The 24,099-nt window shown below is 38.7% G+C and overlaps 1 protein-coding gene across 9 annotated transcripts in view; it reads right to left on the reverse strand.

Annotated features, from left to right (window-relative positions):
- Positions 1–24,099, reverse strand: part of ASPH (aspartate beta-hydroxylase) — a 222,123-nt gene that overhangs the window by 189,046 nt on the left and 8,978 nt on the right. For 4 of the 9 annotated variants that reach the window (XM_063079428.1, XM_063079433.1, XM_063079432.1 and 1 more), the window contains exon 1: positions 2,754–2,904. The exons of the other annotated variants lie outside the window; for them this stretch is intronic. In XM_063079428.1, the coding sequence (XP_062935498.1) occupies positions 2,754–2,769 (16 nt within the window). In that variant the 5' untranslated portion in view covers positions 2,770–2,904. Of the gene's footprint in view, positions 1–2,753; positions 2,905–24,099 lie in introns of those variants that run through there. 9 annotated transcript variants of the gene reach the window in all.

Genomic DNA, 24,099 nt, shown 5'->3' on the forward strand with positions numbered 1-24,099 from the left:
ATTTATGCAAGTTAATTCAGTGATACTCATTGGCCTGCAACACCAAATACAAGGAAAAAGAGAAAGGAAAATATTATATAAGTGCATGTGCCAAAACAGAGAGGGATCAGGAGCATGGAGGAGAAAGAAAGCCAAGCAAGCAGTGAAGAGTATGCCTTTACTCAGAATGTTCATGTTTATTTCACACATGATTCTAACTTCAATCAGGTTTCCTAACTCACTGCACAGAACTACAGAGCAGACTTTAGAGACAGCATAACCCAGAAGGGTTACAACAACAGAGTACTGAGGCCAGGCAGGTCTGTCAGGGGCCTGGAGACCAGCAGCAGGAGCAGACAAGAGAACTGGAAAAGCATGTGGAGGGAGGCCAGTGTGACTGAGGCTTGCAGGCACCCCCCTCCCAGTCCTTAAATCATCCCTAGAACAAGGTAATAACTGATATTCACATTGATTCTGTTATTATGTTATTTTAATCTGTTTAAGAATGTAAGAAATGTATAATAAACCTCAGGAAGATTTTCATTCAGAACAGTTTTTATTAAACAGATTTGTCATGGTTTTTTTTTTTTTTTTTTTTTTTTTTTTCTAAAAGATGACCGGTAAGGGGATCTTAACCCTTGACTTGGTGTTGTGAGCACCACGCTCAGCCAGTGAGCAAACCGGCCATCCGTATATGGGATCCGAACCCGGGGCCTTGGTGTTATCAGCACCGTACTCTCCCGAGTGAGCCACGGGCCGGCCCAGATTTGTCATGTTAAAAGCTAAATGTTACTTAGCTAGAATATTATTAGCAGTATTTTATGCATCCCTTTACAATGTCAAATAAATGAGGCATTCCTCCAGTATTTTTAACGTTATTACCATTAATATTTACTATTCCATAAAGGAACAAAAAACTAAATTATTGAAGCAAGTCTTTCCTAGGACATCTTTTTTAGGGGAACTTTTTAAACGAATAATATACATCACTTTGTAAATATGGTGTGTCTAGTCTCAAAGGGCAGATCAGTACCTATCCAATTACAGTGAACAAAGTCGAGTAAGACAAACCCTTCAAGAGCGTTTAAAACTCCCTAAGCAAACCTGAAACCAGTACATTGCTCCAAAGGTATTCTGAAAGAATATCTAGTTGTTGTCCCTATTTTCTAAGACCAGAACAAATCTAAGAGTCTTCATTTCACTTTCTGGCTCCATGTTCAATCTGTAGTCCCACAGATTAGTCAAAAAGAATTTTCACTGGGTGTCCAGAATATGGCAAGAACTATGTGATTCATTTTTTTCCATGTTGTCGCATCAAAAGTACATGATCTCCAAATCAGAAAATGTTCCCATATACTACCAACCACAGAAAATTACTACGGCAAGCAATGCTCCGAATAGTCCGAGATGAAGATTCCCCAAAATGAAGACTCGGCTAGGAACAATAGGCAATTTTATTTATTTGGTTGAGGAAAGGGAAAATAGAAGCTGTACCCCCCAGCACCAGAACAGTAGTCAATTACTTAACTGGCTACGACTAACTGAATTACAAATGAATCAAGTTTTAGTTAGCATTATTCTGGGAATTTCATATTTATACACAAACTCTGTACATTAAAAGTTTAAAAAAACATAAAAACTTTAGAGTGTGGTGTTGATAACACCAATGTCAAGGGTTTGGATCTCCATACCGGCCAGCAACCAAAACAAAAAAACAAACAAACAAAAAAACCATACAAACTGTCAAGCAATGAATCAAACTATTTTTCCATGCTACAAAATGTTACCCTTGGGGAACTAAGAACTGTCAAAAGTGGGTTAGAAGTAACAGTTGAATTCACCTAACTATGCAGATTACATAATCCCTGAAAGGAAAGAAATGTCTTCTAAAAGAATTAAGTGTCAGATAATATATCCCATCTTCTTCAGGGCTACATGAAGCACTTTATCAGACTAGTCAAGTGACCCATTCTAACCAATTATTCAAAACAGTATTGAAAGTGGAGATGCTCATATTCTCTATCCTAATTGTAGAACCCTTTCAGTTGCTGCTTAGACAGCAGAGAGAAGTCTTCAAACATCTATTTTTTTTCTTATATAAATTTTCAACATAATGAGCAAATGCAGTCTGCTTTCCATTAATGGAAAGACAATCTCAACTTACAAAGTAAGGCAAAAACTTAAATCCAACACATCATTAAAGAACACTTGAAGGTTAATGAATTAATTAAAAAACAAATAAAAATCTGGTATCTTTTCTTTGCATTTATTGCCTGCTTCACAAAAAAGTAGGTCAGTTTCCCTATATAGTAAGTCTTTGCTTGAACCAATTAAGTCTGCTCATTAGTAGCAGGCTGGACTTACATACCCCTTAAATTTCCTATAATTTTATATGAATGCACACAAGTCTTTAAATTCACTGTAATTAACTTCAAAGACTACGGAAGACTGCTGGTACATTTCTGAAGTTTGTAAAATGTGGCCTCTGGTAGCACAGTACACTAAAAAATAGTCAAGATAAAAGGTAAGAGATAAAGTTAAGTAAAGATAAAAGATAAAGTTAAGACACCAAAACATATTTGGATTAAAGACAGATTATTCCATGAAAAATTCAACTACTGTGAAAAGTTGGTGTCTCTACGAGTTCAAAATAGAAAATGTAGAAGACACAAAGCACTTAGCCAAAAATGTTTTAACAGAGCACAACTGAAAATAAAGCGAAAAGTTGTCAGCTAGATCCAAAACCACTTTTAACTCAAACAACAAAAATATACCTTTATCTTCAGCCATTTTGATTTCTTCAATCCATGAAGAATATATACTAAGGGGGAAAAAAAAAAATCAATGTTCTACAGGCAGGTATTGGGCACGCCGCATACCCTTTCCTATTAGAGCTTTAGACTCTCCAACCCATGCATGACCACAGCCTCTAGAACTGAAATTGGACCTGACTGCAAACTCTGCTCACCAGTTATTTTTAGAGGCCTTTTCCTCATGGCCAAATGCTGCTAATAACTCAGGCTGAAATGCACTCCTGACAATCTGACAGCCTTTCTCCCACTTAGAGGATTCCTTTCTTAGTTGGTCCTGTTGCTTAATACCAACCCCTAAAAAAAATCAAGCATTCTAAAAAAAATGAAATGGAACAAATTGTTCTGCCAGTTTTGTTTTCTTGGAAGCAGACTTTTAATGGCTTTAGCTTAAGCACCAAATCATTCAAAACTGAAACAAGTCTTGCTATAAAATGTGGCCCCAAGCCTGGAAACAGCTTGATTTGGCCCTTCAGTATCTAATCAAATGCCTATAAGAAATGACTACTAGTTTGTCTAAATAAACCAGATCCAGAAATGGTAAGAAATTAACTAATACTCTGGAATTTTGATTCATGGATATTACCATCCCAGGAATAATCCTCCAACAGCAAAAGTAAAGCAACAACAAAAAATGTTTCACTAGAAAAGGAGGGAGAGAGGGCTAGAAGGGAAAGAGTGGAGGGAGAGAAAAGAGGGGAGGGAGGTTGGGAGGAGGGGAGAAAGAAAGAAACCTTTATCAGTAAGAGTAATGACCTAGGAAACACCATCTCAGAAAGGGAACTAGAAACAGATTATACAACCACCTGCTGACTTTCTTCTACTTCTCCGCAACCGCAACCCCATCTCCAAGTATTCTCTTCTGGGAAATAAAATCAACCCAATTTTAATACCATTTATTCACTGATCTAAGATTAGCAGTTCACAGAATTCATTAGAGCTCTGATTAGTACACTCAATTTAGCACAAACAGTATCTAGAGCAAGACAGCAACCTTTCAAAGTTGTTTATAAATCTTTAATTTTTTCACTCAAATTGAAAGCTTCACAGGCAAATTAAACATTTAAATGCTCTGAAGAGGAGTCTGCAACCCATGGTACCAATATTTGATGGCCCAGATTTGGGACAGACTGAACTAGGCATCAGGGCCAAATAAACAAAATCGACGAGGTTCTCAGGTGTCCTGTGAGCAAGTACCATTTCCTTCATTCCTTTCCTCAAGGGTCTGTCCCACTGAAGTTAGTCCTTGCTAAAATGTTAAATGATAATTAATCACTTGTTGACAGGGGTTTAAGAAGACCCGTCATCCCACCACTGCACACATTTATTAGACAAATATTCTGGGAGCTCTCTTTTGTTGTTTTGGAGGGAGAGTGACAGACACAAGAGACCGTTCATGGGACCACTGGAAACCGAGCCCCTGCACTCATATGGTGGGCAGCTTGGAGAGACCTGGCTTCACAGACCTGGATTCACTTCCTGGCTTCTCCATTAACTTTGATTTGGGGGAAGTTATCAAACTTCCAGGCCTAAATTTCCTGGCTTATGAAATGTGTCTTGGCACAAACTAGGCATGCAAATATTTGTTGAAGTTATCCATGCAGCAAATTTATTGAGTCAATCAGGACTAGTACACAAATCTCACCTCCAATTCACAGTCCTTTTCATAATCCTAGCTGTCCCTGAAACTGCCAGAGCTGCTAGGGCTTCTCTCCTTACAGGCCCAAGCAAGGCCAGCTGCATTTTAAACTACAGGCCTGTGGCCAAATGCTGAACGGAGACAACCACAGCTCTTAAATGTGGGTACAACTCAGACCTGAGGCTTCATCAACACAGCTCCGATTTCTCCTTGACAGATCTTTATCATGAATTTTCACATGTCCTATATAGTTAGCCTTCTCCTCCTTTTGTCTTTTGCAACAGGTGAATAGTTATTTTGATAAAATATCTTCCTCCTCAATTCACAATGTTATTCCCGACAGGAAGATCAAAGAAACCTCTCTGAAATATCACTTAATCCATCATAACACTTTTTAAGGAAAAATAAATTCTGAATTCCAAGTAACTACCTCTTATAATAATAATCCATCTCTACTCTCTATTATGAGAAATGTTTAGAAAAAGTATAAAAATAAATGTAATTCGTATATAGAAAATCATGTTTTAAAAACTGTAGCAAAGACAACTGAAGTAGTATTAACTATTTCTTATAATAGCTGCTGGGACTAATAGCAACTCCTAGGTCCAGGCAGAGACCAAACCTCAAACATGTGCCATGAGACTATTAATAACAGCCTGAGGACAGTCAAGACCATGAGAGCCAAGACTTCCTCCACTGGGTTGAGGGTTCTACCTCCCTCCAAAACCAGCCAGGTGAAAACCCATCAGCCCTCTCCTGTGTGAGCACTCAATACTTCCTACCCCTCGCCCTCAGCCCGCTATCATTTACAGCAGTGCTTCTCAAGATCAGAGGAGCACTTAAGCCAGTCATGGAGGGCTTGTTAAAACATGAAGGCTGCCCCACCCCGAGGTTTCTGATTCTGCAGGTCTGGGGTGGGACCTGAGAACAGGCATTTCTAAGTCCCAGGTGATCTGATGCTTCTGGTCTAGGGACCACACTAAAAGAATACTGCATTAGTACCCTAACTCCCAGGGTCTGGAGGAGGAAGAAAGTAGCTCTTTCTTTTACCAATTTCCTCACCCATCATTTCCTTATCCCTAAAAAAAAAAGAAAAGAAAAAGAAAACGAGAACAACAAAACCCTGTTCCTCTGAGGCCCTCTGCTCTGCCTCATGACTGTCAACCACCTCCAGGAACCCCACCCCCATTGCATCCTCACCCACAGCCACGTGACTTTAATGTCCATCCCTGTGGCCAACAAGACAGGTTCTCGTTCCCTCTCTCTTCATCCCCAAGGACCCTGCACCCATCCACTCTATACCCAGTACTCATCCTAACATTCTCACCATGGGCCTTGTCATAAACCCCACCTAATTCACCTCCCAATTGCATCTTCATTCTTGTTGGCTGGCATGGCCACCCTAACAGATTCTGTAGCCCTGCTAAGAGAGAGCTGCATGTTTGGCTCCACCATAAGGCCAGCAGGACATCATGACACTGAAAATACAGCTTTTAAGACAAAAACAAAAAACTTTTCATCTATATACAGTACCCGAAGTAAACGTAAGCAAGTGATACCATTCTAAATCTAGTATTAAATAACCAAGATTACCAAAAGTAGCAAAAGTCAACACTGCAGTCTCAGTAAACCTACTTAAACCTACCCCCTTGCCCAGGGAAAACCCCCTCTACATGCGAAAGTTCAGGTTCCATCGCTATGGGATGCACAGAAGGAAAACACTCACTCTTTGATCACAAGCTCCTATTTCTCCAGTTTTTTCAACAACTTCTTGGATCCATGGTTTTCTAACCTCTACTTTCTTCCTATCCCCTTCACCTCCCGCCCTCACATCCTTCCACATCCACCTGAGAGACCAGGCTCACCAGTAGTCACTCCCTGGCTTGCTGAACCCTCTCGCTGCCCTAGGCCTTCAGCACCTCCTTCTGCCCAAGGACAAATGCAATCACCCGCCTTCTCCATGATTGCAAGGGCAGCTGGACCCACTGAATGAAAACCAAGAACAGGACACGGTGCAGCAGACCTCGCCAGGGCCCTGATACCGCCTGTCAGTCCTACATTTCTCTAGAACACTCACTTCCCACTCTCCACCACGACCAATCCAAATGCCTCCTTCCGCCCCTGAAGTATTCTACCTCCTCATCCTCAACAACTGCTGCAGCTCTTACTTCCCAAAGAAAACAGCCCATGAGCAGGGAACTGTCCCGACTGTCCACCCCACACCTACAAACTGCGCTCCCCTGCATCCACCCTCCCTCTCCTAATTCTCCACCCTTCCTCTCCTAATTCTCCACCCAGCAGTCATCCCCAAACCCCCCACTGTCCTGCACCACCAGCAGCACGGCCTGGATCCTTCTCTCAACCCAGGGCTAGCCCCTGCTCTACTTTTCTCCTTCCCAGCACAAAGAGGGTTCTTGGCAGTGCTGCTTTTTCACTGCTTTCGTTTCCTAGCCTCCTACTCACTCCTCACAACCTGTAGGCTGCCATCTGGCTTCTGCACATGACTCCAGTATAGTAGCTCTTATGTCACACCAATGATTTCCATGTCATTAAACCCAACGAAAAATTTTCAGAAAATTTTCTCATCTCTCAGCAGAATTCTCCCTCCTTCTTAAAGATTCTCCTCCCTTGACTCTCATTACTTCAGAATCTTCTGGGATTTCTATCACCTCTCTGGACTTTCTAATTTTCAGTCTCCTTTGCTAGTTCATTATCGTCTAGATGACTTCTAAGTGTGGAAATTCCATAAGCCTTTGTCCTATGCCATCTCCCTAGGTGACTTCAGCTACTGTCTCTATGGCTTACATTTTTTACTCCTTCGAGCTCCAAAACCACCTGTCTACTCAATATCCCATTTAAATGACTTACAGAAACCTCAAACTCAGCATATACACAACAAACCATGATCTTACCCCTCTCCTCGCCAGTATATTAAATCACAGAAGCACTTCTGTGAAGCCAGCTGCTTAAGCCAAAAACCTGGGATTCATCCTTGATCCTTGACATTTCCCAAACGCTCATCTAGTAAAATGAGAATTTCACCACCTGGCTGTTGCAAATGGACTACAATTATGCTGGGATACAGATTCCCCTTAGAACTTGGGTCACCCTTGTCCATTTAACCCAGTATGATATTTTTAAAAAGGATTTGTGTGTGCAATGACATAGAAAAGTAGAAAATCACCCAAATTTCTGCCTCTCAACAGTGGTCATCCAAATCCAAGTTATCATCATCTCCTAGGCTACTCCAATACCTTAACATAACCTTTGGTGTTCCACACAGCAGCCAGAATAATTTTTTAATCTGATTTTATCATTACCTTGTTAGAAATCCCTTAAAACCTTCACACCATTCTCAGTATAAAATGCAAAATCTTCAACATGGCCTATCAGACTCTTCTTGGCATGGCCCAACCCTTATTTATTTCCTCTAGTTGTCTTGATTCCAGCCACAAAAACACTTAACATGTTCTCTCCCATCTCAGGCCTCTGCTCAGACTATTCCCTCCTCCTGGATGACATTCATCAATTTCATTGGTGCACCACCACCCCAACCCCAGCTATCTCCTGCTCGCTCTGCTTACACTTCACCTCCTCAAGGAAGCCTTCCCCCATTTCCCAGTATGCTCTTACTTCAGCATGCACTCTCCTTCACAGCATTATTACAATGTTTATTAGGCAATTACACAATAATTAATCTCCTAATCTCTTTCAACTTCTAGAATGTAAGTTTCATGAAGCCAGGAACTGAATCTGCCTCGTTTACTACTGTACATTTTCCTTGCTTCTAGTGGAACTCAATAAACATTTGCGAAATAAGTGAATAAATTACTTCTCAGTCCTTGATAGAATATGAGTAATCAAACCTCCTCCTGCTAACACTTCGGAAATAAGAGAGCAAAGTATAGTCCAACAACTGCCAAGTCACTTCAGGTTTCTCCATCTCCATGAATTTAATGATTCTAAAATTAATTCCCAAGAGGAAAACACCTACAAATAGTTAAGAAAGAGAGAGATCAAGAAAGAAGCCCCGTGGTTTCTAAACCCTGGTTACAGACTCAAATTGGTCTATTACCAAGTTCTTACAGCACTCTCTCAGATCACTTCTTCACTAATCAATCTTGGGATATGGATAGCTGGGCTAAACATGAGTAGGGCCAGGCAGGAAGGGCTCTGTAGCCCCCTTCATCTGGCCCAGCAGCCAGACATCTAGCACTGTTCTCATGACTGACCCTGCGTAGAAAGGCACAGAGGCTGGAAGAGTGACAAGAGTTTTAGAATTCAGAAAAACAAAACTGAGGAAGTCATTTGCGTTTTCATCAGCATTAGTAAATGAAAGTGAAATATTAGAAATACCAGCTGTATCAGCCTCCAGGTATTTTTTTGGAGCCTTTATTATTCTTTGGAATCCCAAACTGAGGGAACACTACCCTGACATATGCCTCTGTTGTATTAACACCGATTCACTGCAGAGGAGATCACCTGAGTCAGAACATGGGCCCACCAACCCCCACTTCATGAACCTGTGATGTACCAAAACTCCATTGGTAACAAGCAATGTGAATGGTAGTTAATTTCAAAGGCTAGTTCCTCAAGCCAGTCCTAATGGGTTAGTTCTTTAAACTTAATTAGTTCTCCCTACAGAGCTTCCAATAAAGAAACTTAGTCTCACAGGAAAAACCACCCCCAGGGCTAGTCAATCATCCATGTGTATGGGTAACAAAATGAGAAAGATGAGTTTCCACTTAGAAACTATGGGACTGTAAAAGAAGGTAAAAGAAAAGTTGATACAAAGAACAAAAACGCTCCCCCCAAAACTAAAAATAACAGAAAGCCTACCTTTTACTCTAGTAATTTAACTCTAATTAGAGAGAGGAAACCACAAAGCCAGATGGAAGACCACCACTGGTTTACACCTGTTCCTGAAGACTGTGACCTTAACACATTTAGTCAGCAAAAGACTCATAATCTTCCTCCCTACCAGTTCTCACTTTCCAGGGCAGAAGAACTCAGTGTTTATAATAAAGTGCCCTATAGATGCAAATGGGGAGGGAAGGCAGGGATTATATAACAGCATTAACACAACATATGCAAAAGACTCGTGTGTACATTATAAAACATAAATGTCACAGAGTCAAGTTATTGGAAAATTATGGGCCAATAAAAATAGTGGAATCAATTATGCATCACAATACATTCTGGGAATAGCCAACATCCCTTTACTAAATAAATTAATAATAATAAAGGCGAATAACAGTAATAAATAAAAAGCAAGAATGGCTGAAACTAAAAATTACGTAGTGATGAATTAAATTTACCCAAAGAGAGGACTGGCCTTTGCCCTTGGCTGCTTGGATGAGATCTCTAGGTCCCTGGAATGTCCTCACTGATAGGAGTGTCTTTGTTTGCCTGGGGGCTTTGGCCACTGGACAGCCTAACCACCGGATTTACAGTGGGGGCTTTGGAACATGCCATATCAGTTCTGACCTCTGGAGAAACTGGGTGGAGACTAAAGGTCAGCATGTATGCAGTATGTGTTCAAGCCCCAATACAAACCCTGGACACCGAAGGTTGGGATGAACTCCCTCAGGAGGCAACACTCCTTCTGCATCACTTAGATTCTATTAACATTTTGTTATATTCCTTATGTCATACTATTCATTACTCTATATCCATCCGTTAATCCATTTTAGTTGTATAACGCACTTCAAAATAAACTGGAGTCATAGTACACATCCTCTAAATAATTCACCTTATATATGATAAACTATACTTTATCACTTCTTTATAGTTTTAATGCAACATTTACATAAAATGAAATGCATTAAGCATACTCCCTGAGTTTTAACAAATGTGTACACTGCTGTAACCCTAATCCCTATCAAGATCTAGAACATCAACACTACCATTTAACTTCCTTCATGGCCATTCCCAATCACATTTCACTCCATCCCCATGCTGAGGCAGCTCCATTTTTCTGCTTTTTTTTTTTTTTCAATGTAGATTAGTTTTGCCTGTTCTTGGAATTTCATAAAAATGTCATTCCACAACATGTCCTTGTTTGTGTAAGGCTCCTTTCCCTCACTTTCATGTTCCTGGGAGTCATGAATGTTATCTGTAGCAGCACTTCATTCCTTTTTGGAAGTATTCCATCACATGTATACATGAGCATATATGAATGCATGCATATGCGACTATATATGAATGATATACAGGTATAACAGTATATCCATTTTCCTATTGGTAGAAATCCAGGCATTTCTCATTTAAAACTATTATGAAAAAGCTGACAGGAATATTCTTGTACAAGACTAGTTAGACATATGCCTGCATTTCTCTTAGGTAAATACATAGGAGTGGAGCTGCTAGGTCATAGAGCATATGTAAGTTCAGTGTTATAAGAAACTGCCAGACCTTTTCCTAAAGTGTTCTACCATTTTATGTACTCACAAGAATTTATGAGTTCTATTGCTCTACAATCTTACCAACATTTGGAGTTGTGAGTCTTTTCAATTTTAGCTATTCTGGTGAGTGTGCAATGGGATCTCAAAGTGTATTAACTTACATTTCCCTGAGAACCAATGATGTGAACACTTTTTTCATGTGCTACTGGCCATTTATTGGCCATTTTCTCTTCTTTTGTTCACATCTTTTGCACATTTATCTATTTTTTTTTAAATAGAACTGTAGGAGTTCTTTGTATTTCCTGAACACCTGTTCTTTAACAAATATATGTGCTACAAAATTTTCTCCCCATCTGTGACTTTCCTATTCATTTTCTTAATGGCATCTTCTGATGGGTCAAAGTTTTTAATTTTGAGGATGTCTAATATATTACTCTTAAACATAGCACCAAATTGAAAAACTTACTTAAAACTTCACAGGGTTTCAGTGCTTTACATTCTGAAACATGACATCTATTTCAGGACTTATCATATGCAATCACTGGATCTGTGACATACAGTCACTGACAGTAGCTTCATTACTGGCTCAGACAGTGCCAGTGACCAGGAAGGTCCCAAGATGAGAGGCCAGTATGTTAACTAACTGTCTGTTAGTGGTGGCTATCACAGAAAGCACAAGCAAGAAAATCCTAATAATTTTGAGGAATATTTTCATTAGTTATGACGGGTAACAAAAATTTCTAAGCTAGTCATTTTTTCCCTCAAATTCAACTGGAGAGAATAAATCTAACTCTTCTGCTACCCAACAGCCATGTCAACACTCAAATCACTTGGCTTCTTTCAAAAACTAATTTATTTGTGTTTTGTTTTTATATTTCTCCAACGTTTTCTCTGAAACTTTTAAACATACATACAGCAAAAAGATTAGTATAATCAAGCACTTGTGTACCGTCCACCTGAAACCAATTATTAACATTTTGCCACATTTGCTTTCTTTATATGTATGCATGCATATATTATTTCTTTATTTGTTTCCTTCCCTTCCCCACCAGAAATAAAACAATTCTCACCTCATCTAATACTCGCTTCTCTCATAGAGTCTATGTGAGTGGAAAATTCTGTGGGCTAGGAACTAGCCCATGATTTGTGCTAAGTTCCTTGTTTTATGGGCCTCGGTAAAAATGAAATAAATGAGTAGATGAAGTATATTATCTTTCATGTCTCCTCCAATTCCAAAAATTTATGATTCTAATTCACAGAAACTTAGTTCCTAAAATTAAATCACTCAACAGGTGCAATGGGAAAATAAATTTATAAGTTTCTCTTTACTGTGATTTTCGCCCTATCTCCCTCATAAAGCCTTTAGAAAATCACAAAAAAACCCAGCATATTACAGAGGCATACGTAGTTTACAGGTGACACTTTGTGGTGAAAAATCTACTTTAATAATTAAACTTTAAAAAATCCTTACATAAGAGAGAGATCCAGAATTCAAGAGTAGATGCGGGAGCAGTTTAAAGGAAACTGTTAAACTAAATTGCGAAAATTTGAATATGTACTTTATATTAGGTAAGGGTAGCATACCAGTGTTAATTTCCTGAGCATGATAGTCACATTGTGGTTACACAGGAGCATATCCTCGCTCTTAGGAAAAACATGCTGAAGAATTTAGGGACAAAGTATCTTGATTTAACTTTTAAATAGTTCAGCAGGCAGCCAAAAAAAAAAAAAAAAAAAAAAAAGATGTATAAATATGTCTAGAGAGACAGAGAATGCAAACACATCAAAATGTTAACAAATGGTAAATCTAAATAAAGAGAATATCTATTCATTGTACTTTGCTTGTACCTGTCTTGAAGATTTGAATTGTTCAAATTAAAAAGTTGGGAAAATACAGATTTCCAGGATTAAAGATTCAGAATCTCCAGAGGTAAGGGATAAGAATCTGAAATGCTAAAATTTTCTCAGGTTCATTCATGACTAGATTCTGGATAAGTAAAAAAGAAAAGAGAAAAAGACGTAACTTTTAAGGATGCTTCTGGAGACAGCTAGAGAAATATGAATATGGAGAGCATTTAGATAATATGGTATCAATGTTAAATTTCCTGTGTTTAAGAACGTTATTGTGATTGTGCAGAATGTCCTTGTTCTTAGGAGATTACGGTGAAGGAGTTAGGTGAGTTTAAAGTGTCACAATGACTACAGTTTACTTTCATAGAGAAGGAATAAAAGGAAGACAGACAGATGGAAAGACAAAGAAAAAAGAAAGAAAGGAAGAAAGAGACAGAGAAAGAAGAAAGGAAAGAGGGAAGGAAGGAAGGGAGAGAGGGAGAGAAATGTGGCAAAATACTAACAGCTGGCATATCCAGGCAAAAAGTATACATGTTTCAACGTACTACTCTTTTTGCTGCTATATAGGGTTAGAAGTTTCAAAACATAAAGTTGAAAAAATATAAAAAAACAAAACCAAAAACAAACTGTGTTTTAAAAAAGAAGATAAAAGAAGTCAAGGGTCAACCTCTTGAACCAGTCCTGAAATTACACCAATTCAGCCCCCTGGTCTCCAACAATAACCACCAAAGTGATGGGAGCATTTTTCTCCACTTGCTGTCTCCTACATGCAAGTCCTGCTTACACACCTCCAGCTGCTCACTGGGCATTCTCAACTGGGATGTTTCTCCCTGACTTTTGCCTCAAATTCAACCAGGAGACTAAATCTAACACCTCTGCCATGTGGAAGCAGTTCAGACACCACTTTGAGGTGGCAATGCCCCTAGGAGGGCTGTCCTTCCAGGCTGGCCATGGAAAAGGGTTTCACCCCTCCCTCTGGGCAGAGCTAACACACCCTCTCCCAGGGCCTCAAATCTCCATCTCTGTGCTCCTAACTTGCAGCCCGACAACTGAAACCACCTTCCAGAGGCAGTCCACTCTGATTGCTAATAACACTAACTGAAAGGGCTTTTTCGGTTAGCCACGTCCTGCAGGCAACTCCCTTTGAGACTGCAAGCAGTTAAAAAAAAAAGAAAAAAACAAAACAAACAAACAAAAAAAAACAGAACAAAACAAAATACTAGGCCTTTTTAAAAACTATAAATATCTACTACTTTAAACATCTTCAGCTTATCCTCTGCTGTGAACTTGCTTAGAAAAACCGTGTTAATCCTGTTCAAGTCCATCTTCACAGCCGGGCCATTCTTTAGCACAGAATCTCTTTCCCTCCAGGTATTAGACTTCCCAAATAGTTCCGTGCCATACACAAATAGAATAAGCATTAACTGGACAGGTTTTTCCTGAGGTTGACATCAACCCATTAAACCAGCACTCTCTGGGTACAGTTCCACAGTCAGCTGCAATTCAAACTGTGCACACGACCAATGTTTACCATAAGAGTCACAGCGGAATTTCAGAAACAGTGTTAAATACCTTGGTAAAGTCAGAAAAAATTACAAGATTGGAACCTGACAAGTCAGTCTACAAAGTCTATCCAAACGCATATTTAATTTTTTTAAAAGTAAACTGCACTGGGCCGGCCCCGTGGTGCACTCGGGAGAGTGCAGCGGCGCTCCCGCCGCGGGTTCGGATCCTATATAGGAATGGCCGGTGCGCTCACTGGCTGAGCGCGGTGCTGGCGACACCACGCCAAGGGTTGCGATCCCCTTACCGATCACAAAAAGACAAAAAAAAAAAAAAAAGTAAACTGCACTTAGGAAATCTGTAGCATCTCCCAGTGTTCACAGCTTTCTTTTCAAAGCACTTGAGTAATTTTTAATTCTAGAATTTGCCTGAAATTGCCATGAGCCATCAGTTCCTCTGAATGGCTTTATAGTTCCTCTGAATCTACCTTTTCCTTCCTTTAATAAAAATGAGACATTTGTCCCTTGAATGTCTTTGCCAACTCTTCTAATTTCCATGATTACCTGAAGGTTGGATAGGCAGAAAGCTTTAGACAGGGTTGTAGCTTTGAGACTTTTAAAATGCCTCAGCCCATTCTTCATCGTGGTCCTCTTTTCCCTACTCCTTACATGCACACCTCATTCATTCAATGAATATTATTACTCTGCAGCCCATGTGACAGCAACTTTTCCAGAGACCAGTGCTAGGTTTGACTGCTATCTCCCCTTCCTAGGGAACGCAGAGCTTGGAACACAGTCAATGCACATTAACCTCATCGGACAGTTTACACTTTATTCCCACAAAAATGTAATATATAAATTATTTTTGTCCCCTCTCAATGATAAAGCAAATCTTATATGAAGCATTTTAAAACAAAACCAAAGAACAGCAGAGAAAGGGTCACACTGGGTGAGGGACAGGATTGGCCAGGGCAGGTACAGCTAGAACTCTGCTGGCTTCATTGACCTGGCCCTGGCCCCACATCTCACATCTGTGCTCCTCCTCCCAGCCCGCTCCAATTCAAAGCCAAAGTGGTGGTCAATGTCACAACTATGTTCAAAGATGTCCCCCAATCCCACTCTCACTGACTCATTTTGCCCTAAACCTCCCCCACAAGCCCTCCCCCAGCTCCAGCTTCATCAAATCCAGTCCTACTTTTCCTTTGGCTGAGGTCCCTAGAAGAAAAATGAACAGGCACCCCACTATCTGTGCTGACAGGCTGCACAGAAGCAAACCCCATGTCAAATGCTGGTTTCTCCGCTATGTTCTAGAATAACCTGGTCTGCTGCTAAAGTTCATAGGAAACCCCAAGATGTGACTGGCTACAAAGGCTCAAGTCTTCCAGCTTTACGCAAGTGACACACAACCTAATGTTCACGTAGTAAGCACAGGTAAACATCTTTAATACCATCCTGGATAAGAGTATTGCTCTAAATAGAACTTTTCTGGACAACATACATTCAGATCAACAAAACAACGTACTTTCAGTTCTGTAGGCCAGCAAGGATTTTAAGACACAAATAAAAATCTTAGAATGGCAAATTTTAAATGGCTTTCATGGTTTTCTCCACACACCTGAATATTCATTCATTCAACAAATACTCTTTAAACCCCTACCCTGTGCTAAACAAGAGAGGTCACTTAGCTTACAGTCCAGTGGAGGACAAAAATAAAAAGCAATCAAAATTCACTTTAGTAAGTACTATATCACAATAAAAGTGTATATGGGACGATATGAATGCAGATAATCATTTGGGGAGAACCATAATTTTGAATTTTAAATATACAGCATTCAAAGGTACAATCTATTCCAAACTGTTCTTTACAAATGTTAAAACTGTTGACTTCAGAGCTTTATGTATTTTAATCAAAATTGACAAAACTTAGTCTTAAGTCAAGGAGGAAATAGTCATAATTCTTTTTGTTTGTCTGTTTGTTTTTGTTTTTTTTCTTTTTTGTGACCGGTAAGGGGATCGCAACCCTTGGCTTGGTGTTGCCCACACCGCGCTCAGCCAGTTAGCGCACCGGCCATCTCTATATAGGATCCGAACCCGCGGTGGGAGTGCCACTGCGCTCCCAGAGCCGCACTCTCCTGAGTGAGCCACGGGGTCAGCCCAATAGTCATAATTCTTACAAAAAATTTTTTGAAAGCCAAAACCAAAAAAAGGGAAGAAAAATTTGGCAAACAACTCCATACTTCAGTATTCATGTAAATAATTTTATCCTACCCAAGTCATGTTTAAAAATAAAGTGGGGGGAAAATTGAAATTTTGCAAAGTAAGCAGAGCTTCTCTAATTTCACAAAATGCAAAAGAAATAAAACACGGGCTTCTGCCCAACCTTTTTCCTAATAAGAATGAACGAACTATGGATGAAAGAGTATTGGGAATGCCTCTCACAGCTTCAGAACAGCTTCCTGTGGGTGTGACTCCAAAATCTTACTACATGGAAACTTCTAGCACAGTGCTTAAACAGCACCTGTTACTTAATGGGCTTGACCTGCTTAAGCAATTCTCTACATCAGTAAAGTATACACATTCTTAGTAATTTTGCTCTTTCTTTAGCTCTAACACTTAAAAAACGTCAATAGGACTTTTAATCTGTGTTCTTGCTCATAACATAACCCTAAAAAAATCCACCCATGCAACACACAACTTTTTAGCACTCATTATTACATTCAAGGCAGTGTAGGAGAAACAAAACACAGTTACCTATACCCTCAATGCCTTTTTCGTTTAGTAGAGGGAAATATGATTTTACCTGTATTTGTTCATTCCAATTTTTATTCAGGGCGTTTTTGCGTGCTGAGTACCTACTATGATACTTAAAACCCACATACTATTGAGTATTGAGTACCCACTATGACCAGGCAGCCATTTCAATACTAGAGATAAAAAGAAAACAAAACATGGTGTTCTCCTATATCGAACACTAGCAGTAACTTCCAGCCCCGCAGTTACTCTAAACCAGGGTGAGCAAACTACGGCCTACATATTGTCTTTTGTACAGACCCGGAACCAAGAATGGCTTCACTTTTTAAAACGGTTAAAAAGAAATCAAAGAGGAAAATTTCATAATAAAATCATATGAAATTCAAATTTCAGTGCCCATAAAGTTTCACTGGAACTCAGCTGCTTACCCTATTGTCTATGGTGGCTTTCACATACAACAGCAGAGCTGAGTAGCTGGAGACTTTACGGCCATTAATGACACCTCTGATCTAAAGAATCACAGTCATCCCTCTGTAGCCTGGTTCAGATAGGCAGACCTAAGCCAATGTAAACCAATGGGAAGCAAAGAGTCTTGCTCCAAACAACAAAGAAAAAGAAGCCCCTTTTCTTTTGCTGAATGTGAACAAGAAAGCATGAAATCCTAACTGACACTAGCTGCCATCTTGGTCCCACAAGGGGAACCAGCCTTAGGATGACAACTACACTGAGAACAGGAGCGGATAAGTAGAAAGAATGTGAGACATTTTTGAGCCACTGATCACACCACATCCAAAGCCAGCCCTACCTTTAGTTTTCTTTTCAAATGAAATAAATTTCCAAATTGCTTATGAGAGTTTGAGCCTACTGTCTGTCCCTAACATAGGTGGTGCCCTTACAATCAAGCAGGAATGATATGCTGATGGTAACATCACCATCATGACATACAATAATTGTATTTATGAAACACGAGGCACTTTTCAGTCAATCTTCAAAACTATGTGAGTACTACCTACTTCATTTGAAGGATGGATAAAGATTTAAAGATGCTTAGAGAAGTTTAATGACTTACTAAAGGTCAAAAATTAGTAAGTGGAAGAGCTAGTACTTGGGTCCAGTTCAGTCCAATGCTGTTTTGTTGTCTAATACCATGATGGGCTCACATTTTAATCTGCTGAAGGAACCACACACGGGTACTTCAAAAAGTTCATGGAAAATGGAATTAAAAGATAATACGAATCTTTCCATGAACTTTTTGAAGTATCCTCATATCATGAAAATAGTGAAGTTCTATAGAAGAACATGGCAGGGGAGGGAAGGCAGGCTACCAAACCCAGTCTATGGGAAGAGGATGAAGGGAAGGTAGGAAAGAACTGATGAAGGAACTAATTCTTGAAGGACATGCAGGAGTCAGATAGGGAAAGACAGTGGTGAGCTGTCCTAGAAGAAGAAATACCAAGTGCAGATACCGAGGCTGCAGAGAGTGACTTAATATGGCTGCAGCACTACTGTAAAGAGGACAAGGCAGGGAATGGTCACAGACAGTAAGAGGGGAAGGTCATGAAGAGAATCCTATACCATTCTAAGGAATTTGAACTATAACTGGAGTACTTTTGGGGTACTACTTGAGGTTTTCAAAAAGGAAATAGACTGACATAATTTCCACTTTATGAAGATGACTACAACAGAATGATGAAATAGGAGCAGTTATGAGTAATCTAAGTGCTATGGGTTGAATTGTGTCCCCCAACGTCCATGTATTAGAAACTTAATCCCCACTGTGACAGTGCTAAGAGGGTGGGAAATCCTATTGTGGTAATTGAAAGGTGGGGCCTTGAAGAGGTGATTAGATTGTGAGGACCATGCCCTAGTAAATGGATTAATAAGTTGATGGTTTAATGGTGGTCATGGGCATGGTTCTGAGAGCTTTTTAAAAAGAAAGCACAGGAAGAGCTCTATCTCTTTCTTGCTTCTGCCTCTGATTCTCTGCCTCTCTGAAGTCACCACCAAAGAAGGCCCTCACCACATATGCTCCCTGGACTTTGGACTTCCCAACCTCTGAACTGTAAGCAGTAAATTCTATTTCTTCATAAATTACTTAGTTTAAGGTATTTATGTTGTAAGCAACACAGAAAAGGACTAACATACTAAGTAACAACTAATGAGGATCTAAAATGTTCAACGAAAGTAGCCTTAAAATTTGAGATCCAAACTCCAATTTCAACTTTTATTAGCTTGATGCTTTCTGACAAATTAACTTCAATAATCTTCCATTTCTTCATCTACAAAAAGAGAATTTAGAGAATTACTGTGAGAATCAATGCCAAAAAGAAAGAAGTATACAATGCCTGACATATAGTTAGTATGCAATAAGTAGCAGCTATGTTTTTTCTCTATCATTATTGTTAATATTTCAGTCAATAGCTCAGGAGTGCTATAAAATTGGGAGCCATCAGTGGATAGCAGCTACAGCTATGGAGGAGGTGTGGCACGAGATTAGAAGAGGGCCAAGCAAAGCGTCCTGGGAAGACTATCCTTTAAGGAGTAGATAAAGAAAGGAAACAAACAGAGCTCAGTGGATTTAGGATTAAGGTAGTCTCTGCTGACTTTAGTCAGAAAGAACGGAAGGAAGGAGAGAAAAGGAATCCATACCACTCATTTGGCTGGATGGAGTAGGCAGAGTAAGAGGAGGATTTTTGGCTTTTATTTTGTTTTTCATTAAATCAGAAAGACTAAAGCAAGGGGAACATGCTGCGGGAAGGAGGTGGGAAAGGAGAGTTCGCAGGGAGATGACTGATGGCTCAAGGTCCATCAGAAAGTGTGTCCCAGCCAATAAGCATTCCCTCAAAGAGGCCCAAGACTCCTATCCCAGCCCTTGCTTTTCTCTTAGGTCAGTGGGGACTCAAAGGTCCCTAATAGCTGTGACTGCCATGATTTTAAGTTCTAACTGTGGTGCTGGCCATCCACTCCACTGACCTACCACCCTCCCAAACCTCTTCCTCAGTCTAAAGAAAGAAAAGCGGCTTTACTGAACTACACTTTAAAGACATACCATGTAACTCAGCTGCTGGGTACTTTCACGTCCAAATTACAGTAATCTCTCGCCAAGATTCTCAACTGTATCGGCTTCTGCAGCTGTCATAGGTCCTAGGTCCTGTCTACCCACCAGGTGCGTAATCAGCCTCATGTGAGTTGGCCCCCAGTGTCATGCAACTCAAAGGCCAAGCCTCACCATCATACGATAAATAAGGGAACTCTTAGAGGATGTCTTCTGGTTTCTCTGTAAAATGAAAAGGGAGCCATCTGCCAAAACTGAAAGGGAAATAGTAAAGCACTGGCTTAAGGGGTTGAAGAGTTGAAATAGGTGATGTTGAAACACACGGAAAGACTGCAAGGCATTGGCGAGGGACCAGCTGAGGGAGAAGGTCTCAAACGAACATATTAATTCCAATTTTATTCCAAATTAGTACTTACTTAAACTAGTGATCTGTGCTGTATCTTATTCAATCTTACTCTATCCTTACTCATTCATCTTAAGTGACTCATTGATCATGAGAGAATTATAATAATTAGCTTGGGGGCTTAATAGCATAAATACTGCACAACTTCTACCTAGTAGAAAAGAAAATAAACACAAGTTGTTTAAGAGCTTTGCACCTTCACATACATTAATTTCATCTTTAAAATGTTCTAACTCTATAATTGTACAGAGCAAACACTGGGCTATGTCTGGCACATAAATCTACTAGCACCTCCACAGGAGCCACAGAAGCCATTGGTAATTGTGTTTTAGGTCTGTTCCAACCACCCTAGTCTCAAGGTGAGTTTACTGGTTACAACTAATAGACTGATCAGCCAAAAACCATGAAATAATCAAATCTTAAAGTTCAAGAAAATAGGCATATGTTTTGTTCACGAAGAGAGTAAATTCAGTTTTGAATAAAGCAATGTCCTAGTGCTAGTCATAACCATTCAAAGACGAAAATGGGCACCATATCAAGTCAATCGTACCAGATTACCTGTAATAAATGGTTTACCATCTCACAGGTATTAGCATATCCTATTTTATAAAGAAAGCTTTTTTACTTTAATAAACTCAGCAAAACATAGTGTTGGAAAAACAGCTATGATTTTAAAAAGCTTTATATTTAGTGATTTTTAAAAGTGATTTTATTGTATTGCAAGTTAATAACAGGCATACAATAGCTATAATTCTGTTTTAAAGGTTACAGCTAAAACAGTAAACAATTTTTTGACAGAAAGTATGAAACTTCAAAGCCGAAACAATTTTTAGAAAATATAACTTACTCAAACACATGTACAGAAAAACAGATGTAACTTAGCCAACCTGGCTTGAAAAGAAGCAGAAAATTTTAAAAATCCTATAAATTCAAAAAGCACAGCAGTTTGCCCTCATACCTACTTACACCACGTCCAGTGCAGGGTAAAATGACAAAAAGGTTCAAATGAGTTCTACCAAATAACGAATCCTATACAAACTATGCCAAAGAACAGAAAAAGAGGAAATATCTCCAAATTCATTCATGTAACTAGACTAATGCTGATAACAAAACCAGGAAAGAAAATTTCAGGTCGATTTTACTCATGGATATACTAACAGAACTAATCCAATAATACTGAAAAATATGTAAAATCACCAGGTTAGATATTTCCCAGAAATGTAAGACTGATTTTAAACTAGAACATCTATTATTATAATTTACCAATTAAAATACAGAAGGAGAAAAACCATATATATATAATCTCAATAGATGCAGAGACAATACTCAGTACTAATCCTATTTCCTGGTAAGGTGAGGAAGACAAGAGCAGAAAGGGGACATGGGTTGCGGGGAGGAAGAAAGGAAGGAAGGAAATTACAGACCCACATCCAGCAGGAACACAGATGCAAAATTGTTGACAAAATATTAGCAAATAAAGTGATATACAAAAAGAATAATTCATCTTGACCAAAAGTGGCTTCAATACAGAAAAAATATTTTATAATATTTTCAATCTAGAAATACAAAAGAATTTCCCCAATCTAATAAAGAGAATGTATGAAACACCTAGAGTTAATACTCTACTCACTTAATGGTGAAATACCAAACACTTTGCCACTAAAATCAGGAACAAAGCCAGAATGTCTACTCTCATCATTTCCATCCAACATTGTACTGGAGATCCTCGATAGTGCAATAAGGCAAGAAAAGATGGGAAAAGAAGTAAGACTGTCTCTGTTCATGGGTAACATAATATTTACATAGAAAATCCCAAAGATTCTACTTTTTGAAACTATTAAAATTAATAAATGAATTTAGCAAGGTAACATGATGTAAGGTACAAGTATCAGTTTTATATCTACATACCAGCAAATAATGGGAAAATTAAATTTTTAAAAATACCATATACAATAGCATCAAAACCATAAAATTATTAAAATACTCAACAAAAAAATGTGTAATATCTCCACACCAAAAGAAAACAAAACAAAACAAGGCAGAAAGAGGTTAAAGATCTAAATAAATGAAGAGATATACCACTGTCATGGATTGAAAGACTCGATATCAGTGAGATGTTAGTTCTCTTAAACTTGGTCCACAAATTCAATGCAGTTTTAATCATAAACCCTAGCACACTTTATTCTGTAGAAATTGACAAGCTGATTCTGAAATTTGAATATACAAGGACCTAGAATATTCAGAGCTATGTTAAAAGGAACAATAAAGTTAGAAGATTTATACTACCTGGTTTCTTAGGACACAAAAAGCAAAATCAGAAAAGAAAAAAATAAAGAAAACATCAGCATTAAAAATATTTACTCTTCAAAAGACACTTAAGAAAATGAGGCTGGTTTGATGGTAGTGGGTTATCAGAACTTCTTAACATTAGTGTCACCAAAGTTGGTATACAACCCCCCAGTGCTAAATCTGGCTGGTTTAAAAAAAAGAAAAGTTTAGTCATAGACTGGGAGAATTATTTGAGAGAGAGATATATATCAATAGGTAGACAGATAGATGGAGAGAGGTATCTAAAAAGAACTTCTATCCAGAATAAAGAATTATAGCTCAATAACAAAAAGCAAAAAATAAAATAAAATAAAATAAAATGGGCAAAAGAGCTAATGAGAAACTTCGCAAAGTTAACGGGTATGGCCAATAAGCACAAAAAAAGTACTTGACATCATTAGCCATCAGGGAAATGCAATTGTAAACTACAAGGAGAAGATACTGTACACCCACCAGAATAGCTAAAATTGAAAATACTGACAACACCAAATGCTGGCACGTAGGTACAACTAGAATTCCCACACTGTCAGGGAGAACATAAAATACAGTATGCAACTACTCTGCAAAACAGTTTGGCAGTTTTTTAATAAAACTAAACATATACTTACTCTATAACCCAGCAAATCTTCTCTTAGGTATTTGATCAAGAAAAATGAAAACATACATCAAAAAAAAAAAAAAGAAAGAAAGAAAGCTTTATAATATTCACAGACTTTTCTTCAGACTTTTCTTCAAAATAGTCCAAAACGAGGAACAGCCCAGGTGTCCATCAATAAAAGAACAGATAAATAGTGCTTATAGTAACACAATAAAATACTATTGAGCAATAAAAAGGAGCAAAGTACTGATACATGCAACAAAACGGATGAACCTCAAAAAACTTATGCTGAGTGAAAGTAGCCTTTACACAAAAAGTACTTACAAAATGAAGTTTGAGAATAGACAACGCCAACCTATGGTGAAAAAACTTAGTACGATGGTTGCCTCTGATGGCAGAGGTACTGGCAAGGAAGGGGCTCAAGAGAACTTTCCAGGTGATGGAAATATTCCCTGTTTTAATAGATTGTTGGATTACACAGGTGCATACACTTATAAAACTCCTCAAAGAGTATAAACTTTGTGCAATTCACTGTATAAAAATCTTACATTGGAGGGAAGAAAACATAAGCAAATGTTGAGCTCTAGTTCATGACAGGCATGAAGAAATGTTTAGGAGAGTGACGTATACTGATGTCTACAACTTACTTTGAAATGCATAAAAAATAAGATTAATTGACTGGTGGATAGGACACAAAGCAAATATATCGAAATGTTAACCACAGTAGAATCTAGGTGGTGAGGTCATTATAGAATTCTTTCAATTTGAATGCATATTTA

Source organism: Cynocephalus volans, chromosome 15 (genome assembly GCF_027409185.1).
Source record: "Cynocephalus volans isolate mCynVol1 chromosome 15, mCynVol1.pri, whole genome shotgun sequence".
Classification (NCBI taxonomy): domain Eukaryota; kingdom Metazoa; phylum Chordata; class Mammalia; order Dermoptera; family Cynocephalidae; genus Cynocephalus; species Cynocephalus volans.